This window comes from Protomyctophum bolini, assembly GCF_963924005.1.
Source record: "Protomyctophum bolini genome assembly, chromosome: 10".
Classification (NCBI taxonomy): Eukaryota; Metazoa; Chordata; class Actinopteri; order Myctophiformes; family Myctophidae; genus Protomyctophum; species Protomyctophum bolini.
In genome coordinates, this window is record NC_137871.1 from 6563857 (window position 1) to 6588359 (window position 24503).

At 45.0% G+C, this 24503-nt stretch overlaps 1 protein-coding gene across 2 annotated transcripts in view; it reads left to right on the forward strand.

Annotated features, from left to right (window-relative positions):
* The first annotated feature begins 5621 nt into the window (after nt 1-5621).
* The window catches only part of LOC308322028 (glucocorticoid receptor-like), a 29261-nt gene continuing 10379 nt past the window's right edge, over nt 5622-24503 (forward strand). Inside the window, exons 1-3 of one of the 2 annotated variants that reach the window (XM_080773208.1) lie at nt 5622-5960; nt 6783-8014; nt 21619-21779. In XM_080773208.1, the coding sequence (XP_080629334.1) occupies nt 6792-8014; nt 21619-21779 (1384 nt within the window). In that variant the 5' untranslated portion in view covers nt 5622-5960; nt 6783-6791. The remainder of the gene's footprint in view (nt 5961-6782; nt 8015-21618; nt 21780-24503) is intronic. The other variant, XM_080773209.1, reaches the window with a different exon arrangement.

Consider the following 24503-nt stretch of genomic DNA (forward strand, 5'->3'; position numbering starts at 1 on the left):
CCCAGAACATCGGGATGAACCTGTGTAGTTTATGGCTGCTCCAACAGTAGTGGCAACATAAAAAAAATTAAAAGAATTGTGGCATAAAAGTACAATATTTGGCCCAGGCGGTGGCGTAACCGTCTGGGCACCCGACTGGTAATCCAGTCGCAGCGTGCCGCGGGTTCGACTCCCGAGCCCGACACGGCCTTTACTGCATGTCTTCCCCCATTTCTCTCCCGTTGAAGCTCAATAATGATAGCTGTATTAATATTTGATACAGACAGTTTCTGGAGAAAATGGGAGAGAGGAATTAATGTGACCACAAAAGCCTTGAAACTACAAGGGTATGAAAGCAATGTCGCTGCTAATATACGTCACGCCCAGCTGTCAACACATTGCGTTCCTGAGATTCCTCGTTGACGTAAGCTCAGCTGGCAGTGACTCGACTCGTAGTAACCACGAAACATTAAATATAAATAATTTATATAATTATATAAACATAATTAACAGTTTCTGTTGTGCGACGGGCAGCTGCAGCCACCCCACCTATACCCGAAAATGTAGTCTCTGGGTTGTATGACTCGTTTCTAGCGCTTATTGTGTTACTCTATTTGTACATTTCCACCTTCAGTCGATGCTTCACATCCATATGAGTGAAAAGGCCGGGGTGATCGGTTTATTTTTCAAACACAGTTCTTATATGAAGAGATCTGAAATACCCCTATGGGGATTTCAATGCAAATAAAAAGTACACGAACCTGTGGAATGGCGCCCTCTACTGACAGTGACGTCAGGACTTGAGGGATATTTGCTTATAGGTGCTCACTGCTTACCAAACAAACAAAAAAAGTCTAGAGAATTTTCTCTCGCTCATCGTCCTATTGGAACTATTTTCTCTTTGTCACTCATGTCGCTTTATTTGCAGTTTTGCAATAATACTCCAGGTTCTATACGGTGTGAGTTTCATGCAACTTCAGCTTGAATAATGTAAGACAATATGAATGCATCCCAGCTGAGTGTGAAGTAAGAAACATAACTGTACCATGGATTATATTATTATATACACTCTTCTTGTTCAGGCTAAAACATAATAGGCCTACTAAATTCTGAACCGCTTAAACCCTGCAGGGATTTGTGGGGAAAATAGCACAAATAAATAATCTACATAATAATCTCACAACGACCCATGTCTGTGGATTTATCTGCTATTTTTGAGCCCTCCTATATTCAGCTATAGAGCATGGCAGTTCCGCCCCTCTCATGACGACGACAGGCCCGGGAAAGAGAATTCCCCAGTCATTTTCCCCATAGATGTTTCAAATTTCATTTCTCCACTGTTTCGGACGCGGGGCGGCTCACCGGGACTGGGCTGGCACCCTGGGTGCGTTCCTGTGGGTCTGGATGTTCCGGGGACCCCCGCACGGAGTTGCACCACTCAGTTCAAAGGGGTGTGATTTTTTCTTCTTTCTAATTATTTGATCGGCCCAAAACGTTGTGTTTGTTATCATGATTTGTCACAACAAGAGTTGCCTTTGTCCGAGGCTTAAAAGGGAAACATTTATGGGGAATTCTCTTCCGGGCCTGGCGTCGGAGTGCGACGCTCTAGTGTAGATTTTCGTCTTACACAAACATTACCGTTGACGATGAATGGAGATTTTACGTCATATATGAACGAGCAAATCGGCTATTTTTGTCCACAGAAAAAACACTATACTACCACATCTCTGAAGACATTTTTTTACTGCCCTAATTATTTGACATGTTCAGTTATTAGTTACTTTGTAGATTTAGATTAGTAGTATTAGTTGCGACGCATTGTGAGCGTGTAGATCTGCTATTTTCAAATGGCCGTAACTAGTAACTAAAGTTTTCAAATAATTGTACTGAAGTAAAAGTAATTATTTTGGCTCAGAGATGAAGTGGAGTAGAAGTAAAAGTATTGGAAATTGGAAATACTCAAGTAAAGTACAAATACCTCAAGACTGTACTTAAGTACAGTACTTACTTTCCACCACTGTATTACACCCAACCAATCACATTACAAACCTATACCAGCTGCAACATTAAAGTGACAGACACATTGATGGATTAACTAATTACAGTTTATGTTTTTACTGTATGTGCTGTATATATTTTCATGCCAATACTTTACTTTTACACAAGTGCAATTTTGAATACAGGACTTTAATTTGCAACAGAGCAATTTCTACATTCTGGTATTTCTACTTTTACTTAAGTAGATCATCTGATTATTCCTCCCACCACTGGGTTGGTTTTAGAGGAAAACCCTGTTTCTATATCAGTCGTTCTCAAACATTTTCAGGTCAAGGACCCCCAAGAATATATGTAATTGGCCGCCGACCCTCATCTGAAAATATATAGTTCCAGGGACCAGGGACCCCCCAGAAGCAAATATTTAGTTCAAAATGTTTGCTCTGAAAGAATATATATTCAAAGATTTGCACCACATATTCAAGATTTTTCAAAAACAGCAGATCTACAAGCTCGTAGCGCGGCACTCGGTGCAGCGCTATGAACTTGTAGATCTGCTATTTTTCAAGTATAACCACTTAAACACCATATTGACCGTCCGCCAGAGCTCTACTAGGTCCCTCGACACCAAATGAAAATAGCAGATCTACAAGCTCACAATGCGACACATTGTCAACTTGTAGATCAGCTATTTTCATATATTTAATATAGAATACAACTGATTTTGCCATGAGATTATGCTGCAAACAAAGCATCTATAATTGACTTGTGTGACTCTGTGAAGTTTAATGCCCCTGCGTCTACTCTAGCTGTAATACCCAAACAGTAAATTGTTTGGGTATTGTTGGGTATTGTTCCTATAAAGCAAGCCGATAAAACCTTTTAACACTGAACTACATTTATTGGAGCATTGTTATTGCTTTAATTTTGTGTTAATGTGTTTTGCTGGACTACTCAGCACCCAAGGTAATAATATCTAGACAAAAGAGACAAGAGAGCATTGATTATTCACTATTTAGTGTTGTTGATATATCTTAGTTTATAAGATAATTGTAGTTCCTAACAACTTCAAATGTTGTTTCTTTTACACAAGTGTACCAAAGAGACGGTAGGTTTCATCATAACCCAGCAGTTAGGCTCAGTGTTTGCCAACAGTTGCTCATTGTTTGGACTGAAAACAAGGCTGGGCTAATTGTGTTGACCTCATAAATCTGCTGATTTGGGTTGTGGCCATTTCAGTTCACAGGAATGTTCACCGGGGCCCCTAGAGGGCAGTGTTGCATGTATGTGTATGGAGAAAGAGAAGCAAGGCCTTTGTACCTAATGACTTCTAGGGTGATCTCTCAAAACAGTCCAGTCCGGGGTTGAGACTTGAGAGACGTTAAAAACTGTATAGGGTCAGAGTAATTAGTTCAATGTTGTCTGTCCTGATGAAGGTCTAAGCGACCGAAACGTCGACCCAATAAAGAGCAATTTTTGGGGGGCAATTGTCTGACGTGTTTGCGGGCAAGGGTATCTTTGTCTTTCAAAGATACTCTTTTCAAAACATTAATGTCTTCTATAGTTCAAGTGCACTTGAATAATGTCCTGCAAAAAACCAAAAGAATCCACCACTCCTGATTCCTGAATGAAGTGTCTGGTGCTGGGAGTCTGGTGCAACGCACAGGTCCGGAGTGGTTCCAACGTGCGACCTAGTGGGTCTGATCGAGGGTAGCTACTGGGACGTAAGTTGGGACTTGATCACCCCGGCTGGGTCACCTGAGTGAGGGGTATGATGTTCGAGAGACCCGAAACCCCGATGACCTTGGGATACATCACGGAGGATACGTATATATAAATAAATAGCTAAAAGAGACCATACGAGTGTGCTGTGTGTATTTTCTTATTTATCTTCTTGTCTTCATACTCCCCCCCACCCCTCCCCCCATAACATGATGGGATATGCACAAAAACGAAATTTCACCCACTTTTTTACAGTAAAACTGTGTGATAATGAGGATGATTCTGATTCTATACGTACCGTACTTCCCTTTTCAATGTCAATCTCAGTTTGGTCTTAGACCAGTGTCATTAATTTTATTGAATTCTTAAAGCCCCGACTCCTCAATCCACATCCCCATTTTAACTACAAGGGCTGAGGGTTTATGATAAATTATAAATATTGATTATTTTTATTTGATGTATTTTCAATAAACAGCTTATTTGACATTTATTTCACTGATGTGTACAATTATATTAGTTGTTTCAAATCATTTCATTTGGCCTTTGTATCCTCAAAAAATGTACAACACCGATGGTCAGGTATACGTATATTGCCCTTAAAATAATGAAATTCCAGACCTCACCTGTGGGTCCTTTCTCCACTGCAGGAAGGAGGTCAACAAGTTTCTGTGTCCAGGAACAACTGTCCTGTTCAAAAAGGGAGAGACATCATAAATCCCAACATCAATAGGTCTCTGGTCCCCTACCTGTGCTTAATTCCCAGATTAAGCCTCTGCACCTGTGCCCAATTCAATTTAGTTGTCAGCCACCATGCCCCCCCCCCCCCCCCCCCTTCCAAAAAGAGCAATATAGCAGGCCTAACAAAAATATATATAACAATATCACTCAACTTTATGTGGGTCCCACTGGGCAGACCAAGGCGCAGTTGGAGGAAATTTAGGGACATCTCTGGATCCCCCAGGAGGAAGTCACTAATGTCGCTCTGGAGGGAAGTCTGGAACACTCTGGTGGTGGAGCTGTTGCCCCCGCGACCCCGGATAAGCAGTTGAAGATAGATGGATGGATGGAACTTTATGTGGAGGAAGACAGAAAAGCCCAGTGAGGCAGTGACAGTGTTTTCCCTCTCTGCCATCTCTGACTCTGCCCATATACTATAGCTCTGGTCCATATGGACCAATAGGCGAACTTATTGTAGTAGGCCTAGTAATTACTCAAATAAATAAATAAATAGTATACAATGCTGCAGTCGATCATCAAAATACTATGCTAAAATAACAAGTCGCGGCAATCATCGACAGACCAGTCAGTCACCAGAGTGACCAGACAAAGGCCATAACGTCATGGATGAATGAATTCACACTAGATTCTCCATTCGCCCCCCCCCCCTCCCCTCCCCGCCCCGCCCCGCCTCTCTCGCTCTATTGTTCTTTAGAGAAACGTCTATCGTCTATTATGGAGAAATGATGTGACGTTTTATCATGTTTATTATCGCGTTATTTACACACATGGTCACATTTCCCCTCTGCACCGCAGTGTCTCCTGCTCATCATTCATTTGTGCTATGCGTACGTGCGTGCGTCGAGCACGCGGGCCGGGTACACTACTGTAGGCCTGCAGCGAATAACTGCAAGAAAGAGTAAATTGAACCCGTGCTGAGTGCATATGGCTGCCGTCTAAAACAATATTTGTCAATGCCCAAAGGGCCAGCCTTTCCCAGATACATGTTTATTTTTAATCCACGCTCCACATATCTAAGTGTATTCATATTATGTAAAATAAGGAGGGGAGGAAATCATATTCAGCCAGAATAATAATCCAATTAATTGTGTCAATTAGTAGGCTATCGACGGTGCCGTTTGTTGACAACAATGTGCCATATTCCATCGCGTCCAGCAGGTGGCGGTGCGTGTTGTAAACAGGTTCTTGTCGGTTCTCCATTTTGTATGTTTTTCAGGAGGTTAGCGCCTACTTTCTCCATGGCTTAAGGTGCTGACTCCTCCGTCGCTGGCCCCCCCGTTTCACGCGTTCCTCCGCGAACCGTCCCAGCGCTTCATCGAAGTCCACACGCAGAGAGAAGAAAGCCCGTGCGCGATTATTATCCACATTAGTTGGCGTTAGCATGTAGCTCGGTGGCTACGGTTAGCTGGTGGAGGTAAACATCCAGCTTGGTCTTGGTGTCTGTTGATCTCATAGCAACTTGCAGCAACCAAAACAATGCTGTCAGATGACCTATGGAAACGCACCAGCTATCAAACGTTTAAAGGGTAAATATGCACCCGTTGTTTCGTTGCGTGTTGTTGTTTGTCGTTGAGTGGTGATATTATTGCCGCAGGGTATGTTTGCAAACAGAGGGGATTAACGGGAGGTTTATGTTAGCTAGGTGGCTAAGCTAGCTAGCTAGTTGGCTAACGACATTTTAGAGGGGCGAATGTCAGGCTAATGGCCAGCAGCACTGAGCTAACGTTAGCCTAGCTTCTCGGACTTAACTTCCATGCACTGTGAGCTAAATAAATCCCAACCGTGGTGTTTTGTGTTTACTATATGGGGTTTTAGAATTAGTTTTTTCCCCCCCTACAAATGTATCGCATTCGGTGATATTGTAGCGTAAACTTTATGACGTGTGTATGAGCAGTTTATTAGCTGAAAGGTTTAACTGTCGAGGGCGCGCGCTTGCCCGCAGAGAAGGGGGGACCACACCGGCGCGCGTGGCAACTTCTCCCCGTGTAACGTGAACACAAAAGTAATCTATCAAGTAACTGGTGGGACTTCTTCCTACAGTGCACAAGTCAACGTGATATTAGTGTTAGAAATATACAGTTGTTGCAGACGGTCACATAAATGGGACTTGAAAGTTGAAATTGCAAAAAAGAAAAAAAAACATACTGCATATTTATATTTAAACGTACTAGTTTGGGATAATTCATATCTTGTAATAATTTAACTAATTTGAGTGACGAGGGCTGCCATAATTTTCATTCAACTTCCATACACTGTTGTGATGTCCCTCTTGCTAGTGCACTCCTGATTTGATAGGTTGTTTGTTCCGCCATTCTCTCCCTGTGCCTGCCTGTCTTGACTCTCCAAAGGATCGAAAGATGGATCAAGGTGGAGTGAAGAAGATCAGATACACCAGAGATGATCATTTGAGTAAGCTGGTCTACACCGAAAGTCCAGAGGAGGGAGCCCCGTTGAAGATCGCCCCCCACAGTGCCATGTCCATCGCCTCCTCTGTCATCCTACCGTCCAGCCCGTTGATGCAGCCCGGCGACGTCCCCAGCAGCCTCAGCGACATCTCTCTCCCAGAGGAGCTCACCTCCGCCTCTATAGGCCTCTTCCTGGAGGACCCGGAGCCCAAAGGGAACACCAAGGACCAGAGGCTCCAGGCTCAGACCCATTGCTTCTCCCGCCTGGAGAGCAGCATCGCAGACCTGACCCACTCCCCCTCCATGGACTCTCTCATAGGGGGCTCGGACCCCAACCTTTTCCCCATGAAGACGGAGGACTTTTCCATTGATAAGGGAGACCAGGACCCTATGGACCTGGATCACGTTGCCTTCGGGCACATCGGGAGAGACATGGACATGAACCAGAAGTTGTTCAACGACAACACCCTGGACCTGCTCCAGGACTTCGAGCTCACCGGCTCGCCCTCAGACTTCTACGTCGGGGACGACGCCTTCCTGTCCACGCTGGCGGACGACTCTCTGCTCGGGGACGTTACCTCGGAGAAGGACGGCAAGTCCTCCCTGGGCGGGACCGCCAACGCCGGCGTCGCTACTCTCAACGGCGGCGGCAGCAGCCTCAGCACGCAGGACGAGTCCAGCTCCAGTGCGTCCAACACCCCTACCCCTACCACCCCCGTGGCGGCGCCCACGGCCACCAGCGCCTCCCTGACCGTGGTGGTCAAAAAGGAGAAGGACGCCGGCTTCATTCAGCTCTGCACCCCCGGCGTCATCAAGCAGGAGAAGTCATCGGCGGGGCGGAGCTACTGCCAGGTGAGCGGCGGCGGCACGCCGTCCTCGTCGGACATCCCCACGAGCCCCGCCGCCACCATCTCCATCTGCGGGGTCAGCACTTCGGGTGGCCAGAGCTACCGCTTCGGGGTCAACTCTTCCGGCAGCACCAGCGTGACCTCTGGCAGTGGCGGCGGCGGCGGCGGCGGCGCCTCCTCTCCGCAGCAGAAGGAGCAGAAGTCTGTGTTCAGCGTGTACCAGCAGCTGACGACCATCGGCGATTCCTGGAACCGGGGCCAGGGAGCCGGAGACGCGGCGGGAATGCAGAGGGCCAGCGAGACTTTCTCCACTGCCAGCTACTCCAGGTAAGGAATGTGTGTCTGTCGGAGAGGCCTGTGTCAGAGTTATGTTTAGATCCATGAGTGGAATGAACTCCTGTACACACACACACACACACACACAGACGGCATTACGCATTACTCTTGGAATGAGTATGATTTCATAGGTGCATTTTTGGATGTTATGTTACTGTATTTAATATTAGGGCAGCAAACTCAATCAGTTTTTTTTCTCGTTGCAGTTATTCTATCGATTTATTTTTTCAATTAATCGAAAAGTGCATTATATTTGTAGAGGGCAGTGATTCAGGAGTCCTGAGTTGGTGTTGGCTAGACCTGACATGAAATAACCCTGGGCGTTTGGGTTCGGGTGTTAACTGTATAATATGTTAAGACATTGATGGTGGGATAATAATAAGCCTAGAAGTAGAATCATGGACGCGAAGTGATGGAGTCTGTGGCAAATTCGGAGGTAGGTGGAGTGCTGGTCAGCCTGTGATGAGCTGACGCGCACACAGCGGCGTTGTCTCTGATTCTGGTAGTGGGATGGATGAACCACTTAATCCATTCTGAGTTTCTGACCTGAGATCAGATTCTAAAAATGTCTTATTACATCCTGACAGTTTAATTATTAACCCATTCTGACATGAGATCAGATTAAAAAAATGTCTTCTATGTTGGTCGCTCTTTCGATTCTTAAAAAAATAGCAGACCTACAAGCTTGTAGATCTGCTATTTTTCAATAGCTAAAGCACGACACAATGCTAACACCAAAATGGGTTCCCGCCCAAAATGGGTTAATCCCTCTTCTATACTTGAAACTAGCCCTTGTATAAGCTAAAAATGCACCATGATGCGTTTTGAGCAACAGTATTTTCTGATTGTTTCATAAAAAAAGTATTTTTGAGTGGTGCAACCACTCCCTTTGTGTGGCTGGGTGGGTGGGTGCGTCTGATCTGAGCACGAAAACAGCATGGTTGTTTTTCACCACCTGTGCGCAACCTATAACACACACACACATATTAACTGTATATATGGTGATTTCGGGTGTGCCAGTACAGTACAGTACAGTAGAGGGGACCCCCACACGGTAACTGTCATTTCTCAACACGGGTGTGATTTTTTAAAATAATGTATTAAAATGTAATCAAACAAATTGATTTAAACATTAAATCAATTAGTTTGAGTAACTGTTGCAATCCTATTTAATATAACTATGCCCCATGTTGTATCAAACTGAACATAATTTCTGAAATTAGGTACCGGGAAATTTGTTTTGTAAAGATTAGCTATTTCAATGTAACTCAACGTTTTGTTTATTGCATCATGGAGGCTTGCATCAGCATGCATCCGTTTGCTTTCTCTGCGTGTGGTCTATGTGTGTAGAGACTAGAGAGAAATGTTTAAATTCCAGGCGTTTCCGCTGTCATTCCTTATCTTACCAACAGTGCTTTTGGCCTTTAGTAATAGTACACTGAAAGGAGCGACAAGTGCTGTCTCATGGCAGGCTGGGGAAATGTGTGGATCTCACAGCATTTAATGTTCAGCGATGACGCGGCCGACACGCCGTTGCAATAATGGGGCTCAGAATTGTGTTGTGGTGAAAACAGGCCCCATTGCTAAACGCCAGGGGAATTCCACTTCCCTGAAGTCTCAAACGTTCAACTGCAAAACAAGCCTGCGTCAGTTTCACTGCTTCTTCAGCAGGCTGACCCCCCCCCCCCCCCCCCCTACCACCGCGACCGTAACATTTGTCATTGTTCATTTTAAGAACCACCCAGCATTTTTTTTAACGACTTAAGTTTGTTGTCCTGCTGTGCTGCTGAGCAGCTCCAGCTAATCTCAACAGATGTACAGTTTACAGAATGACCCACTCGCTTGGTTAAGTCATTTTAGGCATATTCATTAAATCCTCCAGCTGCACAGTGCCAAAAATAAATCCACGGTGTGTGCAGTATCTGGGCGATCCAAGAACCCACCCCCCCTTCCCTCCCAAAGACTCGGAGCAGGTCAGTGGGTTCATTCAACAAATGCTATGAATGGGATTGTACCATATATGTATCATCTATGGAATGCTACAGCCAATTGTTCTGTAAGAGGAAGCTCTTTCAATATGGAATAACAGAAAGGAGGAAAAAGTGGGGCAGTATGAGTTGTCCACGTTGTGACTCCTGTAGAGATCTAGAGAGCTGCCTTCTGACTTCATTTAGGCTCGTAGCCATTTACAGTGAGTGCAGAAATTGTTCCATCGTGTTACTGGTGTTGCGTGAGACCCCACAATGTATCTTTTGTCCACTTATTTGTTTGCTGCCTGTGTAGATTTTTACAGGCTTTCCTGTAAAGTTGGCCATGGGGCCCGAGGCCCGGTAGCTGACACTGACACGTCTTAAGAATGAAGCAGCTCTCGGGTTCCTCTCGGTGTTAATCGCCGTCGACGCGTGTTCATCACACCTGTCTGATTCAGAGCTTCAAGGGAGGTGATGTCTTAAAAAAAAAAAAAAAAAAAAAAAACATGACATGCAGAAGAGTCTCATTCCAAACAGGAGTACACCCCAGCTTGTTTTTCTTTATGAAAAATCATTTTGCCCAAATGATTTTCTTTGACCTGAGTTGACATTGGCACTGGCAGAATAATAATATTGAGTGGACAACGCCTTCTGTCATGAGACGTCATGGATTCCTTTAAAGCAGAGTGACGCCAGGGCTCCACCGGGCGAGTTCGCGTCGCGTCACCGTCACAGAATGTTCCCTTTTTAATCGATGAAGGGTGGCTCCACTGCCCGCGTTGCGTCGCATCTCCGTCACCATTCAAATTGAACGCAACGCGCCCGGTGGAGCCCTGGCGTTGATGGCGATGATTGGGAACAGATGTGGCCGTGACAAGATGATGCCACATCTTTATTTCAAGTATTGCCACTTTCACCCGTGCGTGCCTATTTTGGGCATGTGATAGAGCACCGAAGTCCTGACGTAACTCGCTCATCCCGACGATTCCCCTGGTTCGCGGAAGTAATTTCTCTATGGAGAATAACATGGGGTGATCTTAATATCGTCTACTATAAGCGTTGTGGTCCAAAAATAAACAAGCTGTCTCGGCGTTATTGTTAGGGAGGTGTCTCTGTATCGTTTGCAACAGTCAGTCACTCAAATATGATACAGTCTGCTTCTAGCGAAAATATAACTAATTCAGCAGCAGTAACATTAGCGTTTTCTCTCAGTCAGTTGATTCTTCATATCCATATGAGTGAAGCGGCCGGGGTGACATGTTTATTTTTCAAACACAGTTGTTATATGAAGCAATCTAAAAATCCTCCTATGGCGATTTCAATGCAACTAAACAAATACATGAACCTGGGGACTGACGCCCTCTACTGAAAGTGACGTCAGACTTCGGTGCTCTATTATAGGCGAAGTTATTCAAAAAATCTCTGCTAATCTAATCTCATATTGGCAGATCTACAAGTAGCGAAAACAGGTTTGCGACGCGTTGTGACTGAGGAGTATACAGGAGGTCATACTTTGTCAAGCACGGTCTTTGTGCTAGCACCCAGTAGTTTGGTGCATGTGAGAGGTCATATGACGTGGCTGTGTTTCCATGTGCTGCGTGGACCGGTAGTTGCTGTATAGTTGGACATAGTTTTGTGAGGTATCTGTCTGTCTAGTCTAGTCTACCTCCATTTTTACAGGCCAGGGAGATCCGGGGAGGGGGGGGGGGGGGGTTGCACATGGCATCTCCTCTCCCTGGATTTCAGGGGGTTAAGGTGAGAGAGACTCCTCTCGCCAAAGACGAATCTCTGAATTAGCATGCAGCGACACCGCTGAAGTTGAAGCTCTGTGTGAGCCCCACTGGTGGGGTGGGGGGGGAAATGTCTCCCCCTTGCCCCTCCCCTTTTGAGGATCTGTACTCTGCACCCCCCGCTGTCATTATTGGTCATAGAAAAGGTGGAATAACATGCCAGTGTGCCTGCCTCCCTCCCTCCCTCCCTCCTCGGCCAAAGGTTTATTTTTCTTCCATGCCTTCTCCTCTGCTCAAGTTTGCGTTCATGCATCACCATTTACCTATACCTAACTCAAGGACCAGTTCTCACAATGTCTTTATAATGGTCCGCTTTGTTTTCTCTCGTTGTTTGAATTGGAAGCCCACACCCTCGACGTTTTTGTTCACCATTTCTTTTCATGTCACCGTGACCTATCACTTGAATGGGTTAAGGGTTTACCTGTAAGCTTAGCTGCATGAAAATATGTCGCAGGATGGGTATCGTGTAGAATGATAACCCACTAACCCAGCAGTCTGTCTTATGTAACATAAAGTTCCCCCCCCCCCCCCCCCCTCCCCTGTGGTATTTCCTCTATGAGGCCTGTCAGTGACATGCCACAGAAGTTAGATCGCATGTTGTATGGAAACAAGCATAATATGCAGAATTAGCACATATGCTGCCGTTGACTTCAGAACAGCCTCGCTCTTGTTTATCACATTAGAGATGGCTGCTTGCTGAAATAAGTGACATTCTGCTCCATATTTCACAATGTCTCGTATAGGTTAGTGGATTGCTGCCAAATCGTGTGTGGAAGTAAAGAACACAGCGTTGGGGTTCCATGAAAAGATGTGTTGATAATATAATCACCAAGCTGGTGATTTATAATCAACAAATTGTTACACAAAGGCATGTTCTGTGTGTTCCAGAATGAAGTCCTTTATTACCGATTATGTGCATGTTTTCAAAGTGTCATTTAGGCTTTCAGATGAATGCAAGGCGTTGGTTTTCACTCGGGCTTGCCGCTTTCCCGCCCTCGTTTCCTGCACTGTGCTTTTAGATCCACGTGTGGATCATAAATCATAACGTAGAGAGATTAGTTTGTCACACCAGTAAACTCTTTCTTACGTCTGTCTCTCAGCTGGGCACGTTTCATTTAATGCAATTATAACGATGATTGACAAAAGGCCCTATCTAGGATTGATTTAACATATTGGAGTAATATCCCCATGAATCCAAATATATATGTGTGTGTGTGTGTGTGTGTGTCGACAGACCCACATATAACAAACGGTACCACTACCAACAAATTATAATCTAGTCTGTTAGTTCATCTATCAATAGAATAAACAACAATTCAATATTCAATATTTTTCTACCCATTTGTTTGTTTGTTTATAACTCAGTGGGCCATATATATATATTCATATGACGAGAGCCTAAAAGCACTTGGCCTGTATGATGGAACAGCTGCGTCAGTGTGTGTGATTGGGGACATTAAATGGACACTTTCCCTGTGCTTCTTGTTGTAATTCATAAGCTGTGGGTAGCCACTGACTCCGTTGGTTGAGGTTCGTAAAGCAAAGAGGACTATAAATATCGAAACCGCTTGTCAAAAGACATGTTTTCGTTCATAAATAACATTGGTATAGCTGTTAAATTTCAATATGGATCATTTCCAACCACTGCCCCGTGACTCTCTTAGACACATGCAAACATAAATAACATATAAATATTTATGTGCACAAAGTTAGCATGGCGATTCATGTCTGTTGTAGTTACCAGTGTCTGATGAGGAAACATCTTGAGATTTTCAGCAATGCTGTTCTGAGCTGTGCTTGAATGGCCCCTGTTGTTGACTAGGATTTGTAACCAGATCTGCTGATATATCCTCTCGCATTACTTTTTTTTTTAGCAAATTATTCCCAACTTTAAAACCTGAGCCCAATCAAACCACAATAAATCCAAGTTCCAGGTCCCCATACGCGCAGAGGCCGGGGGCTCTTATGAGGGCACGGAGATGCAACATAATTAGTATTCATGGAAGTGTCTCTGACCCGCTGGCGTGCCTGGTTCAGCACAGGGACAAGCGTTAACCCGGGAAGGTGGGGCACAGTCGCACAGCTGAACTGGAGTCTGCCCAACAGTTGGGTCAGTGTGTGTGTGTGTGTGTTTTAGTCATCAACTGTTTTCACATCTTATTAGGCCACGGGAATAGTCTCAGGCCTCCCGTCTTCACATAGTGTTTTGAGAGCAAGCGTTGGAACAGGGTCTCTATTCAGTCTTAAGGTCTGTGACACGCCCTCTGGCCCTCTCTTTCTCTCTCTCTCTCTCTCTCGTATTCTCCTTTTTACTGCTATTGTCCTCTTTGGTGCTTCAGTTTCCTGTAGACAAGGGCAGATACCTTGACAGTCGGCGGAAAGCTATGATCTAACATAAATCACTTTTTTTTTATGCAGCTGTGTGCGTGTGCATGAATGCGTATACACGCGAGTGAGAAATTGTCCCACACCTACACACAAGTATGCATGAGTGTGTAGGTGAATGTGCGCATGCGTGAGTGCGTGTGGGTGTGTGATTAGCGCTGTGGCTAGCAGGCAGGCAGACCACAGAGCTGTGCTGTGTAGCGCTCCTCCACTCTCCTGACCTACTTTTCCCTTTTTTGCGTCCCACAGCTGGCGCAGGGTAAACACTCCGGATCAAATGCCTGCCATTCCAGTTGCGTTTCTCTCATTACTGCACACATTCTCTTCCTCCTCCTCTTAACCACATCTTCTTTTTGTTATTGTTGCCTTGTTTTTTAACGTGGTTCTAGAAATCCTGTATTTTCAGTTTGATAAAAACACATCCTGATCGCTTCGCTGCTGCACAGTCGTTTGCTGTCGAGTCAGCAGATTGAAACTTTCTCTGAAGGAGTTCCTCCCACATACAGCGGTATGCATTCCAGCAACAGTAGTAGCTACCCTAGTAGCCTCCAATTCACTTTCACAGCCCAGTAAGCCACGCAGTCCCTGCTGTGCTTAATATGGAAACTTATTTGGAAACCTTTTTTTTTCTTTCTCCTTGTGTGGAGTCAAGGGTTAGGTTCAGTATTCCTTTCTGATGTGTGAAGCCAAATGGTGGCTGACTGCTTCTGGCTACAGAACTATGTGAATAATGCCCGGTTTATACTTGATTAGGGTTACTTGTGTTGCACATTGGAAATAAACATCTCATCTGTAAGCTGTGAGCATTTCTAGGGCCTTCGTGGAAGTGGCAGGATAGAGGAGTGAAAGAATGGAGACGGATCAGTTTAGAGATACCAAGTGTGAGGGCTTCCTCCGCTAGTGTATCGCAAATATAATCAAAGTGTGACCAATGAAAACCCGCCTCCCTGTGCCACTAGTAGCATGCTGCTCCCAAGAAGAGCTGACCGAATAGTATACACTGTGTGGTAGTTATTGCAGATTTGCAGTTAATTCTCTTCTGACGGCTTGCATCACGCCAATATCCCACAGACCCGCGCGGCAACCCGGTGTCGCGTAAAAATAATTAATTAGCTACGTCATCAGATGAGAATTAGTCCTTGTTGCTGTGGGGAGGCAGGCAGGGTAGGGGCAGAATCTCCTGTAAGCTTTGCCAGGCTTCGGCCAGACCAAACAAAGCCTTATGCTTTTGTTTGTCGTGTGAGCATGATTCAGAGTGAAGGGACCAGTTCCTCTGTCTATTTTGGTGACTCTTACCCTCAGGGAAGGAGTGGTTCCATCTGAGGGCGGGAGGGCGGGAGAGAGAGAGAGAATTTAAGAGAGAGAGACACAGAGAGAGAGAGAGAGAGAGAGAGAGTATTTAAGTGAGAGAGTGCGTGTGAGGTAGTTTAAGATAAGTCGTGGTGTGTAATGAGGTTGGCTTATGTGAGCCAGATAGATGAGAAATGGTGAGATAATTGTTAGGCCCATCTGTTTATTTCACATTCCCATTCACACCAACACCACCCTAGACCACTCGGCACCACCCACAACCATCGAGGACCACCCGGCAGTGCCAAGCCAACACACAGCCAAACTCTACCCAGCACTGCCTTGCAATGCTGACCCTCTCTCTCTCTCCGGGCTGTTGGTTTGTTTAGGGGTGTGCCCTTGTCCTTAACACAGTCGGGCCCCACACACGTCCCAAAGCAATGCGGATCGTGTTCCTGTTTGTGTCAGTGTGTGTGGTTGACGGGGCAAAAGTAGGTTAATGAGGATGATGCAGGCTCTAAGTGGGACAAATGTGGCCGTGCGGAGTTGGACGGACACACACACACACACACACACACACACACACACACACACACACGTGTGTCACCTGAAAAGATGAAGATGTTAGATGGGAGGTGGCTCTGATCTGCCAGCCTGACGGCTAACCATGGGATTAGGACTCGTCAAGCAGAACAGTGGTGAGACACGGGCTAAGTACCTTATTTAAACCTGCGCTGATGTGATCACACCGGGTTACTGCACTTCTCTCTCTCTCTCTCTCGCTCGAGGCGAGTGAAAGTTGGCTGTGATCCCCATTCACAGCCTGTAGCGCGGTTCCCCCGTGCACCGCATGAGTCCCCATGCGCAGCCTGCGGCGCGCGTTCACATGCGCAGCAGTAGCAGTGCGAGTCACGGTGCACACACAGCCCCCCCGTATAGCTTCAGCCCCCCCTCTCTCTGTGCACGACGGCCCCTGCCTCTGTGCTCAGACCTACTCTGGGAGAAATGTGAGCGCTTCCGGCAGACAAGCTTCCTGGCACTCAAAGTCGGCCATATGGCTTCAAAAAGAGGAAGTTCTGTCTCCCCGCCTCGTCATGCACCCGTGATTGGCGTGCCTCTGTGAAATGCACAACAGATAAAACAGCTTTTTTGACCTTTTTATCACGGCAAGGGCGGGCCCGGGGACGGTTCTAAATGCCAAATGGGTCTCTGGATATACATTGGAGGAGACGTTCTTTGCTCTGTACAACGAATAGGGCCGTGCCTGTTCGCACAGACATGTGTTGGGGCAAAGCAAGCAGTCACTCTGGGTCTAATTAGTTGTTTGGAGTAAAGTGGAATAACAAGCTCAATACCATAGTAATTGGATTTAGCCTAGTAGGCAGCGCTAAAGTCTTTCCACATAAAGCTGTCCTGCTCATACCTTTAGCCCTGATCTCAGCCGACCAATGAGGAACGGCCTGGCTGCAACCACTCCCCCCTGTGACATCACCCTGCAGTGACTGTGTGTGTGTGTGTGTGAGAGAAAATGCCTTCTACTGTCCAGTGAAGTCATGTGATTAAACAGATGGCATGTTGGTAGCATCACAGCACCCGCACAGCTGTGTTATAGTTTGCGTACATATACACTATATATGTGTGTAACACTGTGTGTATATATATATATATATATATATAATTATAATGTAGTGTATACATATATCTATATACACCAGTAAGACGCCTGAGAGTGTGAAGCAACCTCCCCCTAAAGAGGCACGCTGCAACTCGGATCAACATGAATTCTGTACAGGCCATGTATGGAGCGTGTCTTGAGTGTACAGGGTTTGATGTGGTCAGATCAACATATGGAATGTCAGAACAGGTCAGCTCCATATATGGAGATCTAAGGGTGGCAGCGGGGGAAGTGTCTTGAGTGTACAGGGTTTGATGAGTTCCCAGTTAGGGCCGGGCCTTAATTTCCGATTAGAACTCTTGTGAGACATCGAAGAGGAAGGATGGATGGTGGAAGGATCCACATATGGAATGTCGGAACAGGTCAGCTCCATATATGGAGATCTAAGGGATTTTGAGGTTCAGATGTAGAGTTGCTGGTCAATATTGATGACTCCAGGGATCTCCATATGTGGGCATTCAGATATATATGGGCTTAATGTTGATGACATAAGGAATTGCAGGGCATTGCGCACAGAGGACAGTGGCAGCATCTCTCCTCTTATAGTCCAACCAGTAACTGCTCCATCTGTAGCCCTCCTCTATTCACACCAGCACATTAAAGTGATGCATGCCCCTCATTCAAAGACTAGAGAACTGATGCATCAGTCATTAGCGTGACCACAGCGCCCCGCAAGTTCTCAGTGAATAGAATAGCTGTAGCCGGTCGCCGGATTCAGTATGTGAATATACTGAATATATATATATATATATTTGTCAGCATCCGACATGAGTTGCCCTTCTTTGTGGCATTTAACCCATTTTCGGCGGGAACCCCTTTTTGGTGTTAGCAGATCTACAAGCTCATTGCGCGCCACTCGGTGGCACGCTATGAGCTTGTACGTCCGCTATTTCTTTTTTTTTTTATCGTGAGAATATTTATTTCAAGAGATTAAAAAAATAATAATAATTGAGGTCAGGATTAAATGGGTTAAGGGCTGATAAGAATGCAGGAAGAAAGCCGAATGCCGATCCATGAAAACTGGGATGGTTTGCGCTGTGCCCGCTGCCCATGCAGGTCAAGGTTGAAGTCATTCAGTGGCATTTTATGCACTAATGGAGAGAATCCTTCTAGAGCGAAGACGAGGTTTAGGAAGCCACTTGAATGCACATGATCTTTGATTTGCTTGGTATAGCAGCACTAGACAAAGAGTGTGTCCAAAAAGCACACTACACAAAAAGTGGCTTGGAATGCAAACTACTCAAAAATGCAGTACATTTCAAGCTTCCTCAAGCAGTGTCACAATGCTGACATGTCAACATCTACGTGGAGAAAGGGAAATGACAGATCACATGAGGACTCGGACAAAGGTGAAAACAATAAATAAATTGTTACTGTCTGAACTGTAAGAAATGGATCATGCAAAAGACATTTAGTCAAGAGGACCAAAGGTATTATAGTTTAAATAAAGCAAGCGTGATAAGTTTGCTGTTCTCTGGCCATCAGGGGTACCAAAATGTGGACGGAACGTGTCTCAGTTTAATCCCCACCTCACTTTGGAAGTTCTATCAATTCTACTGTCATTACATTTACGTCCATGTTCTGTGAAGTGGACGGCAATGGGATAAGTGCAATCCTGTCTGGGAATGAATGGTACTTCAGGCGCACTGTATCGCATAGGTCACAACTTCAGAAGAACGGGTAGTGTGCAATTAGAACATACAACCTGTTGTAGCACAACGGTATTCTTTTATGTCTATAGCGAGAGGCCAAACGGATCAATGACCACAGGCCGGGTGTGAATGTCTTCTCTGTCTTGACTTGCGTTGCATTCTTGTCAGATGACGAACCGAACAAAAACAACCCTGGACCGTCCAGTCTCGGCGGAGCAGATGGTCGATGGTTTGACCGTTGCCTGCTTGTCGAATACTGGGGAAATCGTACCCACCCCTGCCCTCGGGGCTCTGCTCGGGCGCACCAATGAAGGCAGATGCAAAAGCACTTTGAAGATGCAGGAAATTAAAAGTTCACGAACCAGTACAGAACAATACCGTTGACCACATCTCTGCCGAAGGTAAAAGGGGCACTTGACCAGGCATCGCTATTGACCACATTGCGGTGTCATCCAGCAGCACTGAGGGCAGACCTGTCATGTCCGTAGGGCGGACTACTTGATGGGTGTTTATCATGCTGCCGAGTGCTCCTGGAGTCTAGTTCTTTGAAGTCTAATGCAGCCGGTCAATGTGGTCAATAACACCCACTGACTGTCAGGTCCTGGCCTTCTCTCTCTCTCTCTCTCTCTCTCTCTCTCTCTCTCTCTCTCTATCTAATAACTAAATCTTGTACATGTGAACATCTTTGCGGTGCCAGTATGTATAACGGTCTAGGTGCATGTCTGATGGGTCACTTAATTTTAATTCTAATTAATCTGCTATCAAATGTAGCTGTTTGTTTTTGCTGTGGTGGCAGACGTCCTGACACACGGACGGACAGACAGACGTGTTTGTTTGCCTCGCTCAGACTTCCATATCCTCTGAGTGTGGGTGTTGTTGGCTGTGGCCAGACTCAGAAAGGGGGTGGGGACCTCTGGCGCAGAATGAATGCCGCAAAGCCAGGAGCCCTCTAGTGGTGGTCTTGAGCAAGGGCGCATTTCAAACCAGCCCCATTGCGCTCTGGCTGAATGAGAGCAGTTACTCTCAAATCAAAGGGCCCGAGGTCCTTCATGACAACCGCTGGCATGATGAGCAGACCCCGCCAGGATCATTTAGTCTTTTTTTAAAAGGAAGCCACATTGGGACTCGCCCTCTTCTTAAGATGTTGGGACTTGATGCTAAGTTGGGGTAATGAACACAACAGAGGCTGCATTCTCTGTTGGGAGGTGCTCCAGCGCAGCTTGTTTGTAAACGGGACCAGGCACACGTAAATGTGTGTGTGTGTGTGTGTGTGTGTGTGAACTAAAGTTAGACTTGTGGAAACCGAGAAGATATTTCCAGGAGAAGAGCTTAACTATTTGTGTCTCTCTGCAGCTCCTTACATAGATTTATAGTTTTGCACATTATCAGTTTATATATATTCTCGGTAGGTAGGAGACAGTAGGTAGGTGAAGGAAGCCAGGATGGAACAAATTGAGTGGCTGAGACAGCAGAGCGCACTTATCAGTTAAATTAATTACACATTAACACACATACTATTTCAAATAGCCAAAATTATAAAGTGGTTAAAATCCAAACAAATATCATCCCTTTTTGTAGTAAAAAGTTTGTCAAAATATGTAACTATTTTAGACCTTTTTGTTTGTTTGCCCGAAGCATTGTCTTAGCTTCCAAGCCTGAGGAGAACAAAGATGCAGAGTCAACATTCTTGCTCTATTGTACAGTAACTATAGGTTACAAGTCAAGATCCCAGAGATTGTTTGGTCATATATTATGTGGCCATAATACAGTACCAAACCACTCCGCATCTAAAAATACTGGTCAACATTTGCTGTGTAAAGGTTATAAGCTATCCAAACTTTTACAACTTTAAGATGTTGCACTTTGAGACTGAAGCCTGCCAAATGAGTTGGCGAGTGCACTCTGTGCGGAAGTATCTTTGCTAGCCGGTTCAGCAAGGTATGCTGCTTGTAGTGTGTAAATAAAAGGATGTTCATGCACACATTATTAGGCCTATATATATATATTAGACTCATTAAATAAGATACTCATTTCATATCCTTCTTTACGCTACTGGACATTGCTTGCTATCACACGCATCTTATCAGACTCTGTCTGTAGGAGTTGAAAGTACACCGTTTACAAAGTATATGAAACAAAATGTGTGGTGTGTGGACATATATGCCTTGATTTTGTGGATGTGACTTTGCTGCACGTCACGTAAACTATTTATGTCCTGTATGCAATGTCCTTTGTGTGGACATACATTGTTATTTGTTAATGTGTTAGTTGCCTGTGGAGAAATGCAAATTGTATTGGTTCTATGCTTTCAGCATTTTCGCAGGTTAAACAGACAGTATTCAATAAACACTGAATAATTTTGAAGTTCAATAATTTGAGTATCTATTTAGCAAGTAAAGTCATGCTTGCTGGATTCTGGATTGTAAGATAGGTTGCGCCCTCATTTTCCACTTTTGGGCATTGAGTTGAAAAGGACAGACCATGTACAAAGAGGAGATAATTATGTAACAAAAAAAGCATTTAAATATCTGTGCACAGTTTCATGACATCAGTGCTTGAAATCAACTGAATCTAGAATTTGAGGAAAATGGGTTAATACTTAACTTCCAACTTCTTAATAATAATGTCAGACTTATAGCACTTGTCCTGGCATTTAAATATGCATTCCATAACAAAGAACCTCATTAAAGCAAAGCAAAATAAATATTAGATTTAAGAACTACAGTAAACAAAATATATATACAACAAAGGAAAAGGTAACTATTAGCTGAGAAATGCACATTCTTCTACAGAGTTTATTGATTGTAACTGGACATTGTCTGTCCCCCTCCAGGCAAGAAGGGGGCACTGCTCCAGCCACAACCCAGGGAAAGGCCAGCGGAACCACTCATAAGATCTGCCTGGTGTGCTCCGACGAGGCCTCAGGCTGCCACTATGGAGTTCTCACCTGTGGAAGCTGCAAGGTGTTCTTCAAGAGAGCAGTGGAAGGTACAGGTATACATCAGTGTGGACTTGGACTGTTATTCGTCTCAACTGCTCAATTGTATGATTCTGTGACTCTGTTTAGACGGTCTCAGAAAACAAAAACAATGATTGCAAATTGCAATGAACAGAACCGTTTTGAATAGTTTAACGATAATAATGACTCAACATTTTTTGTTTTTGTTTTGTTGGTACATTTTCCCACATACGTGAAAGTTGTCCTCTGCCTTTAACACAGTATTAATACAGAGCCTCAGAGGCAGTCTTATTAGTTATTACCAGACTCTACCCAAGGCAGCTGCCCATTATGTCACAGTTTAACTTGCTCTGCTACAGTTTCAAATTGGCACGCGCGACACCAACTCACAAATACTATATCATTGCCAGCTGTAGGGGTGGAGTCTTTAACTTTAAGCTTGGAAAGTCTTCTGGAAGGATGCCCTCAAATTTCCTCGCTGATAACTCCTCAGAGATGCCTCCTAATCCTTGCTCCTTGGGGCAGGAGTAGGAGACATGGCATGACCGTCAAAATGGCGAACCAACTTGAACTTCCGGTTCAGGCGAGGATAGGGGGAGTGAGGAAATGCCAAGCGAAAGAGCAGGGTCACGACACGTCGTTCCATACCAGGGACGTGCTGCGCCTGGGAAATGGAGTTGGAGAGGCCCCTCGGCCGCGCACCCATTTTATTATTTTATTTCCCTCCGGTGGTGCGGACCCAAACACTAACACTGGAAATGCTTGAATGACCAAGGCTCCAAAAAGATGACAAGTCCACCAAGGCAGGTTTTTTTTTTTTTTTTTTTTTTTTGCCTCTCCAAAGTGCAGGTTAATTCAGTGTGTAGCCCGGGCAAAATAATAGTTCAAAATGAAACGCTGGCCAAAACAACACTCTTCAACGCTACATCAGGACGTATTGAAGTTACAAATATATTCCATAATGTTTCCCCAGGCGCCAAATCATTCACAGATAATAAAGCCAAAAAACTATATAAACACAAGAACGCACCCGTGCTTGGCCCATTCCAATCAATAGGTTTGCCAGCACTGCAGAGGAGAGACGGGTGACCCCACAAAAACATTTAAAACTCTCAGTCCTGTTGAAAATGTCTTCAAATGTACAACACCCTGACCGCACCATTAAACGGCCTTCCCAGCCGGCTTGCTGTTGAATCCATTGGGAAAGTGTGTGTGTGTTAGGGTGACCTTTTCATGCGTCCCGCAAATTGAGACGTCGTCCCGCTTTGAGCGCATTCTGATTGACAGGCTCCAGTTTTTCATATGTGCGCTTAAAATCTTGCTTTTATCAACTGGCAGTGAGCAGCGGAGGCTGTCGCCACAGAGTGTGTGACACAGGGGGAGGGGGCGGGCTGTGGGTGTGTGTGTGTGTAGGAATGGTTGTCAATCAAACAGCCGGTCACAGCGTGGGGTGAACGCCCACCCAAAAAAAAAAACACCGCACAACGAAACAGCAGCGGCATTAGCGAAACGAGAAACAACAAGAAACATGGAGGAGGATAATGGGAAAGAAACAAAGACAGCGAAGAAAAGGAAATGCTGCTATAACAAAGATTGGGAAACTATTTACCTGTGGGTCAAGCCAGTGAAAGGGGATTCTGATAGTCTTCTGTGATGTCTGTAAAAGTAGTTTCGCAGTGACACACGGAGGTGAATATGACAGTGAAGCGACACAGACAATGCGAAAAATGTAGCAACTTCACGGTGCATGGACACGTTTGTTTTAAAACCAAAGCAAGATTCAAACGCAGATAAGGTAACAGCAGCTGAAATAACCAGTGTTTACCACACAGTGCAACACGCCCAGTCATACCGATCTGAAGACTGTGGCAATAAGCTGGCATCAGTCATGTTTTCAGACAGTGGTATCGCAAAGAAAATGTCATGTGGCCGTACTAAGGCAGCATCCATAGTTACAGACGTGCTTGCACCTGCCAGTGTAGAGAATATCTTGAGAGAGCTAAAAACACCAGTGGTTCATGAACTCCCATGTGACAAAACTGCCCACACTCCATTCTTTTCAGTTGCTTCAGATGCTTCTAATCATGGCACAACAAAGCTCTTCCCATTGTCACTGAGATATTGGACACCAGAGCTGGGTTTGAAAATCAAGATACTTGACTTTTATGAGGATAGTGATGAGACATCTGCTACCATACACCGCCAGATTGCAAGCAAGTTGGAAGAAAATGGCCTGCAACTGGACATGATTTCAGCATACAGTGCTGATAATGCTAGTGTAAACTATGGGAAAAACAATTCAGTGTTCCAGAAGCTAAAGACAACAGTGGCATCATCGAGGCAAATTGCATGGCTCACATAGTACACAACTGTGCAAAGCATGCTGCAGACAGGCTGAATATTGACATTGACTCTGTAGTGAACGAAATATTTAGTCACTTTTCAGTATCTGCACACCGTACAGAAGCATTGAAAGCAGTGTTTGCCTTTTGTGGAGGAGGAGTATCATGCTGTAGGGAGAAACGTGCCCACAAGATGGTTGAGTCTGTGGCCTGCTGTCAACGGGCTACATGTCATCATAGTCCTATTATGCACTACTGAATGAAACGGATGGCAAAGCATAGTGATGCTACAGTATGTGACGGCCGGTGGAAGAATAGAAATGTCTAATTTAGGAATAGAAATGTCATTTTAGTTTTCATGTTAACAACATTCACGCGTGTGACAAAAACCCTGCATGTGTCCCAACATTGTCCCAC